The sequence below is a fragment of the Gopherus flavomarginatus genome, chromosome 14 (genome assembly GCF_025201925.1).
Source record: "Gopherus flavomarginatus isolate rGopFla2 chromosome 14, rGopFla2.mat.asm, whole genome shotgun sequence".
Lineage (NCBI taxonomy): Eukaryota > Metazoa > Chordata > Testudines > Testudinidae > Gopherus > Gopherus flavomarginatus.
The window spans coordinates 12,664,216-12,677,709 of NC_066630.1; the positions used below are offsets into that span (position 1 = coordinate 12,664,216).

The 13,494-nt window shown below is 40.3% G+C and overlaps 2 protein-coding genes across 3 annotated transcripts in view; one reads left to right on the forward strand and one right to left on the reverse strand.

The window, feature by feature from the left end:
- Positions 1–11,521, forward strand: part of MAF (MAF bZIP transcription factor) — a 231,737-nt gene extending 220,216 nt beyond the window's left edge. Inside the window, exon 3 of the mRNA XM_050922888.1 lies at positions 11,423–11,521. The gene's annotated coding sequence lies outside the window, so the exon portion shown is untranslated. The remainder of the gene's footprint in view (positions 1–11,422) is intronic.
- A 12-nt stretch (positions 11,522–11,533) lies between these two features.
- Positions 11,534–13,494, reverse strand: part of WWOX (WW domain containing oxidoreductase) — a 696,419-nt gene continuing 694,458 nt past the window's right edge. The window contains exon 9 of one of the 2 annotated variants that reach the window (XM_050922872.1): positions 11,534–12,746. In XM_050922872.1, the coding sequence (XP_050778829.1) occupies positions 12,558–12,746 (189 nt within the window). In that variant the 3' untranslated portion in view covers positions 11,534–12,557. The remainder of the gene's footprint in view (positions 12,747–13,494) is intronic. The other variant, XR_007769336.1, reaches the window with a different exon arrangement.

Consider the following 13,494-nt stretch of genomic DNA (forward strand, 5'->3'; position numbering starts at 1 on the left):
GGGTGTTGACTCTTACTCCATCAGACCGGAGCAGACTCTCTGCTCTATTGCCCCATTAAACAAAGTATTACTGTCTTTGACTTAGACTATCGCAGACTATCACCTCATTTAGTAAAAAAGCTATCTACGGCTGACCTAGCTGGGACAGATCTCCTTTCAAAAAATCCTCCTGAATATGAGATGTTAATTGTGCTAGGAATTAAGGATTAAACAGCTCTGGCTTCAGGTTACTAATGGGAACTGAAATCAGGATTAGGAAGGAAACGGGGCCATGCCCTTGCAATGCTATTACCCCAATTTCTGAATCTAAAAACCTTAGAAACTCATCCTTGGTGACCAATAAAAACTAGTCTAGAACCGGTTTAGTGAGGACTGGGGAAAAGGAGTCATAATTGTGCTACCATGCTTCAGACATCTTTCAAACTAAAATGTCACTTTACACTCAGGGGTCAAATGCTGCCCTGATTTATACCTTTTGCAACTTTTATCACAGAGTGTAAGTCATGGTGTTTGCACTGGGCATATTTCACGCCAGAACCAGTCCCGTGTTTGTGAGGCGAACATAATTCAACATGGGAGTTTAATTCTCCTCGGGCAGAGGGCCAGGAAAAGGGCCACACATGACTTCAGTCTCATGCAAGATCTCAAAATAGGGATTTTGTCAGACTTAAAGGCCGCATAGACCTTGTGCTGGCCCATGGTATTTTACTGTTATGTGGGGAGGAAGCCAGGTGTACCTCAGTCAGAGCTCTTCTGTAGCAATCCTACCAAGTGGGATGGGCATCAGCTTCAGGATGATATCCAGTACGGCAGCTCTTAGAGGAAGGCTTGATCAATCATGTCAGTCTAGGTATTTGTAATATGTCTAGTGCCATTGACTTGCCCCTGTGCATGAGTCCGGAAGGACAAAGAAGAGAAGAACAGGAGAAAAAAAATCCTATAGCTCAAAGTTATTACATGGTAGCAGATACTTGCTAACCAATTATACCCAAGATTTACCGGTAGCTAAATTACATTTGTTTTATAAATAGAACCAGAATGAAATATTATAGCCCAAGAGCAAAACATCCTAGCATTTAATATAGCAAGAGACAAAGTAAGGTAATGGACCCTAAATGTTAATGGGTGTAAAGATTTAGACTTTAATTGTATTTTTAAGTCATCTTATTTTATGGAGCTTTTTGTACATGGAAATCAACAACGTGCTACAACACTGTACTTAGTAGTAGAAGGGCTGGCTTGTAGGAAACCTGTAAATATAGGCAGGAGATCAGTTTACTACTTATAAATCCTGGAAGACATTTTAATTGAAATGAGCAGTGGACTTTACCTGACCTTCCCTGGTTTGTGAGACCTTCATACCAAATTAAGTTAGAGGGGTGTGTTAACAGGAAGATTTCAGTTAAACATTATTAGTTTTGTTTCGTTTTTTTTAGTTTTATGGCAGGTAAAAACATCAAATTCTGAAACATGAAATGATGTCTGATAAAATCATCAGCTAACTTAATATCAGACTTAACTGAAATGGTTTCAGATATAATCCTACTATAGGGTGGCATCTCAGTTTGTCTTTTTAGGATACTTTTCCATAGTATACATAGAAATATTGCAAGTACTTTAGAAATACATAGAAATATTGCAATACTTCCTAGAAACTGATTACTGTGTTCACAAGATGTCTCTTAGAGTTTGTGTTACTGCTTCAAGATACATAAGCTAGGTTACAGTTATAGATGAATCTAACTCATATTATATTCAGAAAAATAAATGTGCACTAAAAGTAATTAAAGCATGTTGCTTCATGAATAATACACCATTTTACTTCTATTTGCTGAGTATAATGAGACAAGCTACTAAATTGACAATGAATGCTCTATTATGTGATTGCCAACTGTTTTATAAGATATTGAACATATTCATTTATTCTATCATCATGTGCATTATCAAGCTATTGCTTTTTAATAAATTAATTTCCCGTTATGTCTCTAGAGTCTTTGTTTGAAATCTGGCTGAAGGCATAATTGAAATTAATTTTGTGGTGACTTACAAATAACGTGCCACATTTGGCATCCTTTGCAGGACAAAATTTGGCTCAGTGGCATGAGTATGAAAATTGTCTCGCCCAGAGGGCAGATGTGACACTAGAGCAGTGTGAACAATGTCAGCCTGTTCTGCACTGGAAACAGAGCAAGTGCATCTTGAGAGGGGGGGATTGCTCTCCTAACAAATTCATTTGGCTGTAAATAAAAGGATGCCCCTTAACAGCTTTCTGCCAGAAATATTTGCCCTGGAATATATGGATCTCTGGCAGCTCTTGTTTATCACAACCTATCATTGCTTGTCATGCCTTCCCCCACTAACTCGCTGTAAATTGACCTTTTAATTGTTTAGCAGCCTAAACATGGTGATGCCATTCATTGCCTGTAAAGCAGCACTTAATCCCTGGTTGGGTGATAGTGTCATTAGGAAAGTAATGTGATTGTGGTGAGAATCTCCGAGCTTGGCTGTGAGCTGTATTAGAACAGAGGATTATCTCTGAGCCTTCAGTTAAGACTGAAACAACACATGATGTCCATATAACATTGATGTTGCAGAGCTATTTTGCTAGATAGTAAACAACTTCTAATTGCAACTGTGGACAGGACTCACTGTGTTTTAACTAACCTTGCTGCAATGTTATTATTTCTGAAAGGAGCCTTTCTCCCCATTTTTAACAATAAGTCTGACAGGTGTCATATTAAAACCAGTACTTAATTCTAATGCAACTATTCCCCCCTTTTCATTTTTATGCCTCTGTAATGCATGAATTTCTACTGCTCGTAAAGCTTAAAGGAACAGCTTTGCTGAAAGGAAAATACCTCTAGTTTGTCTGCAGGCTAGGTGCACTGTAATTTTCTTTTCTCCTCTCTGCCCAAGCCAAGCTGGCTTCAACCCTAGGTGGGCGAGGGAGAAAGTCTTCTCTAAGATGAGAGGTAATGCCATCCCACTGAAGGCAAATTTCAGGCTTCTTTTGCGCGTTTACCACTGTTCTATTCCAGAGTGTTCTGTAGGCTGAGCGGCTTTGTGATGCGTTGCTGACCCTTGTCCACGAGAGACTGAGCTCAGCCAGGTCACTTAGAAGTTTATACTGGATTTAAGTCAAAATGCTAAAATGCCTGGTGTTAAATCTCTGCTAACTCTGCACACTGCAGGCAATTCCTGGCAGAGTCTGCACTGTGAAATCCAATAGTCACAAGATGTGGAGCTTTTACTGCGGGTGCCTGAAGGGCTTCAGGAGGCCATTTCTCCCCCCCAGTCGGTTGCGTATGGTGCTTGTTTTCAGTCCTTCGGCTATGTTCCATGGTATATTGGATGGAAGCCATTTAGACCTCAGCTTTCCAGAGGAAAAACTGGAATGGTCACACAGGAAGATGCGCTACCCTTATCTACAAAGAGTCTGTCCAGGCGGCTCTGAGAAACTGCGATACATTTTAGGCAGCATACTTTTAACTCCTGAGCTGAGTAAAACCAGACAATGAAACATACATATCAAGGTCCGGAATGGCCTCAATTATGAAGGACGGTGCCTGGCTGGCCATTTCTCCTCAATTCTTTGTGGCAAGCTGGTGCTCTCATATCTTATCAACCCATTCATGGGAAGAGCAAACAGGTTTCTCCATAACTGGGGACTCAAAATAGTAGCCCATGTCACAGCAATGTGCTGCCTTTGTACACTCCACAGGCTGCAATATGGAGAGGAAGGATGGCTTTGTGATTGGACTGGATCTCACAAGCAAAATTTCTGCCTCTGCCACCACCTTCTGGTGTGACTTGGCCAAGTCCCTTAGTGTCTGTGCCGCCTAGGTAAAATAGGGATGATAATATGTCTTAACTACCACTTTTTGTCTGTCTTGTCTATAGACTGAAAGTTTTCAGGAGAGGGATTCAAGAGGGCCCCTGCAGTGAAGTAGGTATATAGCTAGTCTATGCAACCTGGACTCTGTAAAGGGGGATTAAGCTAGAGAAGGGCAGGGGAATGGTGGGGAGGGTTGGGGATAAGGGCTGGGTGTAAGAATTGGATATACTGAACAAAGCACATAATTTAGGCCATGTTCACAGTCTTCTAAGCATGAGGTAACTGCTTATAAGATGCATAAGACTTAAAAACCTAAAACCAGCAACACAAAAGCATTCAAAAAAGGACTAACTTTGTCTCCAAGGCAATTGCAGATGTATATAATTTCTATAGCTCTTTTATAAGATTCCCAACTAATATTGTCAGACTTTTTGTGTTTACTCCGAGTGGCTGATTTTCAGGGATTTTAAAAATTATTATTTTAATAAGCAATTGTCCAGCAAATTGATGAGCCCCTTTTAATTAGGTAGTGAAGTTGTATAGGCAGTGTTCCAGATAAAAGGTCTATAAAACACAGCAGAATTAATAAAATGACTGTTTCCCATTTCACTCCGATTCTCCAAAGGGATCTGTACATCTTGTTTTAGCTAGATTTAGCCTGATCTTTGTTCTGTGTTAAGAGCATACCACAGCCACCCAGCCACGCATTGATTAAAATCACATTCCCCACTTAAAAATGGAGACCAGTTGGTAAGAAGATACTGTGTTTTAATCAAGTTCTTTGCACAGACCAGAAAAAAAACTTGTGAGTTGCCTTGTATTATATGCAAACACTGCTCATGTTGACAGCTACCTCTGGATGACTCCATCAGTACACACTTTGTCTCCAGCTGTCCAAGTAATTTTCCCAGGATTTCTCCCCTCTTTTTCACTCCCCTCCACACAGATGGATTAGAGCAACAAAGGGTTTACATGCTGCACATCATTAGCTATCCTCCCTCACTACCCAGCAGATAACAACTGGGCTCTGTCATCAGGACATTCATAACACCTTGACACTTTTACAGCTACTCTGCTCTCTCTGCCAGAGCAATCTTGTCTTTTAAAGCGTGGGGCTAATTCATGAAACCCCAGTTGGAAAGCACTCTGTAAAAGCAGCAAACCTTATTTTTGATGCGACAACCTGGAAAAAAGAGAAACCCAAGAAAAGTGATCCACTAAATCATGTGGTTAGCACTGTTAAAAACAGGGAGATACTGTACCTGGGAATACACTCTCTCTCCCAAAGAGCTGTCTCTATTTTCCTCTTGATGCAGCGACCTGCAGTGAAGGATTTCAGCAGGCATCTAGCCATCTGTCTGTCATATTTTGAATAGACCCATCATCGTATAATGCAAGCATCCCAAATCCTTGCCTTAAACACTGCTCTGTATGAGGCTATCTGAAGTAATGCACATGCACCCCAGCTGTGACTGAGTCAGAATATTCTAATACTCTTAGCATAGGGGTTCTCAAACTAGGGGTCGGGACCCCTCAGAGAGTCATGAGGTTATTAAATATACAGAAAAGTGTTTTTTAATTTGGGGGGAGGGACACACTCAGAGGCTTGCTCTGTGAAAGGGGTCACCAGTACAAACGTTTGAGAACCACTGTCTTAGCACTTCCATTCAGGCTCGGTGCTGTTCAGCATGGTAGTCCTTTGCTCACAGGGACAGGCCTAGGTTTTGCTGGGCCTTATGCAACAAAATACATTGAGGGGCTCATCCAGCTTTGTTCACGCTGGACTCCCCTACCTGTGACTTTGTCCTCTCATAGTCTGTTAGCAAAGGTCTGCAGGCCAGAAGGCAAAAGGATGGAGACAATTCATTTTTTAGCTGATAAAGTCAGACGAGAGGCGGTGAGTATGTGTGCGCGTGAATGGGACGAGGGTTAAAGTCCACAGTTAGGACAGCTGCTTGCACAGTTATTTGGCAGTGGGGCCAGGGAAATGCAATAAAAATATTTGAGAATTTAATATTATGTGTCAAGATTCTCACAATAGTGAGTGACTGTGCCAAAGGCAGGCAGGCAGTGGAGCAGAGGGTCCCAAGCCTAGATGACAAGCTCACTAACCAGTCATAGGAGGCCCACTGCCACTGGGATTCACCTCTGCAGTATGCTGCATACTTCAGCTGTCTCCTTCCATTACTGGGTAACATGCTGGCTTTTGGTACCTTGGAACTTGATCTGGCTTTGTACTCAAGCCAATCAGACACACAAAATGTGCAAAGGCTATTGAGATGGCCAAGCCAAGTAAAGCGGAAGAGCCATAAAACAACTTTCCAAGTGGGCCGTAGATAGAGATACCAGAACCAGGTCGAGAATTTAATTCTGCTGCAAGCTGGTTCTAGACTTGGCTAGGACTGTAGGATGGTTAGGTATAGGGATGATGTTCTGCTCACAACGATGGGTAGCTACATGCAGCGTGAGGCCCATTTGAATGTTCAGTTGGCATAGATCTAAAGACCACTACTTTTCATTTCTCCTCCTAATCTGTTGTGTAGTGCTTTCAAACAGTTGCCACATCCCATCTCAGAGGTGACTGAACTTCAGAAATGGATCAAGTCAATCCTATTCATAAAACACTTTGGGATGGAAACCACTACAAACATGTAACTACAGTATTTATTAACAAGTGCTACTGTAGCATTTCTAAGCTGTTTTACAATCTCAGTGCTCCTTGACTCCAAAAGATGTGTTCCAATAAGGCATCATGTCCTCAGCTTTCACTGTCGTTTGGGAACCCTGACTGGAAAAAAAAATACATACCAAGCCAGAAACATACTTAAATTGAAGTACAATACATACTTAAACCAGGCAACAGACCTGGAATGAAAAGTGTCAGTTTTTTTACCGTGTTTGATTAGAAACTGCAGCGAGTTGTGCCATGAATCTTGGCAAAGATTTTTTAAATGGACCATAAATAATAAACATACATATGGAGAAATAACAATTGTAGTGTAAATTCAGTATATATGCACACTATGAAATGCTGATAGGCTGCCATTGAAATTATGACACTGTAATCCTATAGAATGTTGTCAAGACAAATACAGAGCGTGAAATGTACAGGCAATTTTTTCCCAGCCAGATATAATTATCAATGCGAAAGCCACAAGCGATACCAAAGTACAAAAGAAGATCGGGCTAGACTTTCTCACTTACTGATATTGATCATTCCAGTGGTAAACTGGTTCGTATAAGTGTCTTGGCTTGAAAGGTCATGAGCTTAACCCCTTGACAAAGAGTTATTCAACCTTGACTTGTCAAATTATTGCAGTGTTGCTGGAAGGACGTTCTCTAATATAATCACTTACCTGGCCGCAGGAGAGATTAAATGTGTCTTCTGTTCCCTTTAAAAAAAGCTAAGCAAACCAAGACATTGTGGCCACTGGAGAACCACTTATGTGTTCGTTCCTGGTACTTACATGCTTTGAGTTGCAAGTAGGTTTCAGGTGTACCACAGTACTAATTCTTTCATTCTACTGGACATGGATGAAATCCTGGCTTCACTGATGGCAGTGGGGCCAGGATTTCACCTGATCTCTGATGCACGCTTCCGGCCAGTTCTTTGGTGTCAGAGGAGGTTGCTTACTCACCTGCTGCAGATGATCACAGCAACTGCAATCATCTATCAGCAGGTGAATTATGTTCACATAAGAACATATTTTGCATGCTTAGCCATTTTGCCAATTACTTTTATCAGGGATGGGTAAAAACCTAAGAACTGCCATACTGAGTCAGACCAACGGTCCATCTAGCCCAGTATCCTGCTTCCAATAGTGGCTCATGCCATATACTTCACGGGGCATGAACAAAACAGGGCAAGCATCAAGTGGGCCATCCCATCATCCAGTCCCCACTCTCTCAGAGGTTTAGGAACACACAGAGCATGGGGTTGCATCCCTGACCATCCTGGCTAATAGCCATTGATAGATATATCCTTCATGAACTTAGCTAATTCTTTTTTTAGTCCAGTTATTGCCAGAGGATGTCATGAGGCCAAGTCTATGAGTTCCACCAGTTGACTGTGCATTGTGGGAAGAAGTACTTCCTCTTTTTTTGTCTTATACCTGCTGCCTATTAATTTCATAGGGTGACCCCCTAGCTCATGTGTTATATAAAGGGCTAATTAACACTTCCTTATTCACTTTCTCCACACCAGTCATTATTTTATAGACCTCTATCATATCTCCACTTAGTCATCTCTTTTCTAAAATGACCACAATCTTTTTAATCACTCCTCATAAGGAAGCTGTTCCATACCCCTAATCATTTTTGTTGCCCTTCTTTAACTTTCCCCAGATTTAATATATTTTTGAGAAGGGGGTGACACAGTATACCAGGTGTGGGCACACCATGGGTTTATATAGTGGCATTTTGATATTTATTGTCTTCTTATCAATCCCTTTCCTAATAGTTCCCAGTAGGCTGTTTGAAAACATCTGCTCAGTGTGCAGCAGCAGGCAAAAATGCAGTGAACTATCCAAGATGACACGAAGATGTGTTTCATGAATGGCAACAGCTAATTTAATCCTCATCATTTTGTTTGTATAGTTGGGATTATGTTTTCCAATGTGCATTACTTTACACTTATCAGCACTGACTTTGGGCAACAAAACTCCAGATTAGAGACTCAAGTTTTGTGAGATCCCTTTGTAACTCATCACAGTCAGTTTTGGATTTAACTATCTTGAGTAATTTTATATTGTCTGCACCTTTACCACCCTTTCCAGATCATTTATGAATACGCAGAGTAGCAGTGATTCCAGTACAGATCCTTGGGAGAACGCTGCTATTTACCTCTCTCCACTGTGAAAACTATTTATTTCTACCTTTTGTTTCCTATCTTTTAATCTGCCATGAGAAGACCTTCCCTCTTATCCCAGAACTGCTTAAAGACCCTGTGATATGGCACCTTGGCAAAGGCTTCTGAAGGTCCAAGCACACTATATCCACTGGATCACCCTTGTTCACATACTTGAACCCCTAATAGAGTGGCGAGGCCTGATTTCCCTTTACAAACGCTATATTGATTCTTCCCCAACATATCATATGATTGAAAAGGGACACGTTGACCTCAGAATGAAAGAATAGGAAAAAGGTAGAACCGCATGTGAACAGTTCTTCATTATGGCGGTAGAAAGTGTTCCGGTTTATAGCCTCTTGGTTGCCCCTACATCAGAAAATCGTAGCAAATAAATTGGTACATATTTATCAATACATTTCCCCTTTTTTATCCCCTTTTATATGTGTTTTTATGGCGGTAAATGGAAAGTGCCTATTAACACTACCAGGTGTTTGCAAAAAGCATGCTGGCTGGTTTCCAAAAGTATAAGTAAAACCATCTATTTTTCTGTATTCAGGCCTTTTTTTGTTTTGCTGGCATAATTTGAGTTAAAGTCTATAGAGTTTGTATTTGACCTAAGAGCACTTGTCTGCAAATCTTACTCCCTAACAGATGGATTCCAGTGTTCATTACAATTAGTTAAGTATACATCAATTTCAGTAAATCATCTGGAAAAAAATATAACCTGGTCAATAAATAAAGCTGATTGCAGCGGCATCAAAATTTATACCAGCATACAGTACAATTTTCAAAGCCAATGGCTTAGAATTATCATTCATCAACATGGAGATCATGTTTTAAAAATGTTTGCTCCTTTTGAATCCTCCTTGCACCTTCTTTATGTGCTGCTAGCCCGCCTATTTATAAGTGTGCATGTGTGTAGGGTTGGAAGGGATCTTGAGAGGTCATCAAGTCCAGTGCCCTGCACTGATGCTCTGCCACTTGGGGCCAACAGAATGCCCTTTGCTTTAGGAAAAACAAAAAGGAAGTTTATTTTTACACGGACTTGCTTTGCTCAGAAAACAGAGAGGAAAAAAATTCAATCTTTGACTAGGAAAAAAAGGTTGACATCCAAATTCTGGATACACTAACATATTAGTGTCATTAAGCATTTGTTAACCATAGGCATAGGTGTCAGATGAACCTGTTCAGCAGAGTACATGCATGGCAGTGCCTTCATACTGATGACGGATATAGCTATCTTTGAGATTAAAACAAGCTTTTCTCTCCAATGTGGACCACTATATAGAGGTAAAACAGATATCCTTTGAAGGAAGGCAATCTTTCTGAGTACCAAATTCTCATAAAAGCATACAATATTTCAGCAGTGAAGAACGACAGGGTGTGCATTATTAGTTATTAATGTCTGCCTAAGTGGGAGTGTAAGGCCCAAGGCCTTAGGAAGAATATCAGTGCACTCAATAATGTTTAATTACACCTCATAACTTACCCAGAAATGTCATCCTATGACACCGTGTTTCTCTGTTATCTTAGTTCTGTTAGTATTCTATTGGATTGCTCCTTTTTGCCAGGAACTAGAAAGCCAATGCAATTGTTAGGATAGTATGTGACAGAAGCTACTTAGTTTCTATCCCCCTGATAAGTAGCCGTCCATTTAAATCATGGTTTTGACCCTCTCCAGAACTCAATTTTTCCAAAACTAAACCCATCTTTCTGAAAATTTTCAGGCATGATTTAATGCTAGGGTTTAATTTATGTGAAAAATTTGATGCAAACTGGATAAGGCATTTGGGAAATATGAAGCACTAAAAAATGAGGTGATCACACGTCTAGACTATTTTCCTCATGTTTGTTCTGGCCCACATAACTCCAAAATGACTTGCCCTAACACCAAACTTATAGTGGCCTTGATGAAGATTGATGCCTTCAAATAGTTTGTGGGGAAGGGGTAGAATTATTTACTTACTGAAAGCTATTTCCATGTACTTTGTGGATTATGCAAGGTTTATAAATACTGCATGACCTCAATATGGAGTTCCTATACTCTGCATAGCCCCTTTGGGATGGTCATGACACAGGTAGAGAAACAGCCAAGAACCATCAGTTCTTCTGGGACCAGTCTGGGAAATGAAGGCAGGCAATGATATGGGGGCTGGAGAACTGGTCTGGGGATGAACCTGAGCTGGGCAAAATACAACTGGGAGAGTGTGGTTGCTGCCACACCCTTTGAAAAGGTGTACCATCTGCTTCCCCATATAGGGCCAGCTCTGCCGGTTGGTGTAGAAGGCGGGCAAGACCCCCCCATCTTCAGCTCCCCATGTCTACAGCTGGTGCTAGGCTTGTTCTCAAGGAATGTAATCAGTGTCTGTACATGGGCACAAAAAGGGGGGGGGGGCATCTCTAATGCCCTTTCTAGGCCTTGTGCAGTGCTTCAATGTTTTAGTCTTCTGTATCCTGGACTGGATTACACACAAGTTGAAAATAAAAGCACTCAAAACAAAGTGCATTATTATTATTATTAAAATGGGCATTTATTATGATGGGAGGAAACAAGGCTATTTATTTCTGACCAGTGTGCTGTTAGGTTTTAACACCCATCCACCAGCCAATCAAACCTAAGCCACTTCATGAATATAGAGGAGGAAACTCATAGAAGACAGAACAATTATCAATAACATGAATAGTAATGGGGTGAACTAAAGTTCTATTTACAATCTTTATTTCTGTTTTGTTTATAGAAAAGTGATGCTGGAATGCTGATGGCTTAAGACAACTTTTTGGCATGAAGACAGCTACAAAGCACAAAAAACAAAATATGAACTCAAAGAAACAAGAAAAAAAAAACAGCATTTTCATGGCATCGACAAGAAGCTCTTTATTTTTCCTCAAGTTTTCTTTTCTAAAAAAAAAAATGGAACTAAAACATTTGCAGAAACAAGACAAACTTTCTCTTCAGGTGACAATATTCAAGCATGTTCTTTTACTAAATTTAAATTGAAAGAAAAAAAGAAATTTTGAACAGGATGCAGTATCTGGAGAACTGTGAACCTTCAAAGACAACAAAACAAACTCTTTAAAACTGTGAACCAAGAAATGGAAGGAACAACTTTTAAACCCCTGATTACACCCGGTGTGTTCTTAAGGAGACACCATCATCTTTTCCTAAAGCAACAATATTTAGGGAATGGTTTGCAACATACCTTTTATTATAATCTTTTAAGGAAAACCTGCGTATTTAATGATTAACAGTGGAGTAAATCTGACTTTATCATTTCTGTTCAAATGTCTTCTTGCACCTTCCTTTTCTAGACAGCACAGTTATATTTGCAGCCAGCGGCCAAGGGCAGAGAAGCTTTCTTTCTTTATTACTATTAATTTTGTTTTTTATTTGCCACACCCAATAAAAACTTAGTAGGGAAAAGAATAAACCGTGCCATCATCCCCTGATCAGTGCATAAGGCCTAACAGCAAATAATTACCACAATACAGAGGAGATCCCGTGTTATTTTGGGGCTATCCATGTAGTCATTAATCAAAGCATCAAGAAATATACTCTGCATTGCTCTTCTAAAATAACTCAAAAGATGCCTCCTTGAATTACACTCAATGGGCTATAACCAAAAGAAAGAGAACCAAGACTAACTAAACCCCAGAAAGCAATATTGTCCCTTTAACCCACAGTATTCCCCACTTTCCATTAGTACTTAGCTGTTTTCACTACGTTGTGACCGATATTATTTCATTTAACACTAGCTAATCTGTATCTGCGGTATATGGAAACCCTCGAGATGATAAGATTGGAAAGGCTCCAGAGTTGGCAGTTTTCTAGTGTGCACATACTGTGTGTGTTTTGATCCTTACAAAAGCTCCCTGTTATTTGGACTGCCTGCCAATTCGTTCTTGGATCAGTCTCTCGCTTAGCTCCCACAAGGCTGCAGCCGTCACTTCATTCTGGGCCTCTTGTGATGGCAAACAGCGACAGCAGTTGTTGAAGTACATTCCTCCCAGGCCCTCCAGCTCTGGAGCGGTGGCACAGTAGACAGTTGTGGCAGCTCCTTGTTGCTAGAATTAAAAAAAAAAAAGCAAGTTATAGTTCTAATTTTGACTGTGGTCCTTTGAAGCCATGTGTCTTATTAAAATACCAATAAGAAGCATTGCAACTGACAGGTAACTCACAGCATGACAGTGTTAAGGGCATTGGATGGCAGTGTTAAAGACACTACATTACTATCTGGAACCCAATTTGACCTTGTCTCTTTTTTTGTACCTCTTAAAGCAAACTCAAAATACAGGGGTCCAAGGGCTATTCCATCTTTACTCAGACAAAACTTTTCTGCAACTTCAGTGAGAATCTTGCCTGAATAAGAACTTCAGGATCTGGCCAGCTGGGATTATGTGAAACAAACACAAAGATTTAAAAGCAACACACACGTCCTGTAAAACCGTCCTGATTTTCCTTTAGAACAAGAAAAACTACTTACCAAACTACTTAATACCCCCCACTTCCTAGTTTTGATAAGCAATGCAGACTGACGTATTTTATTTCTTTAAAATCTCTTGTACAATATTAACCCGGACATTCCAATTAAGACCTATCATGTAAAGTGCTAATGGGATCTGTGCCCAAACTGTCCATATATCTTTGGTCAACAATTTTACCATGGCAGCTGTCACCACTGCTGTGTGAGAATGTTTATCTACTGCGCACAGAGAGTGTAGTTCTTAATTTGCAGCGATTCAGTGCTTTCCAGTGGTTTTGCCATCCTTCTAAGACCTACTTCTAGCATCTTATAAATCACTAAGAAATAGA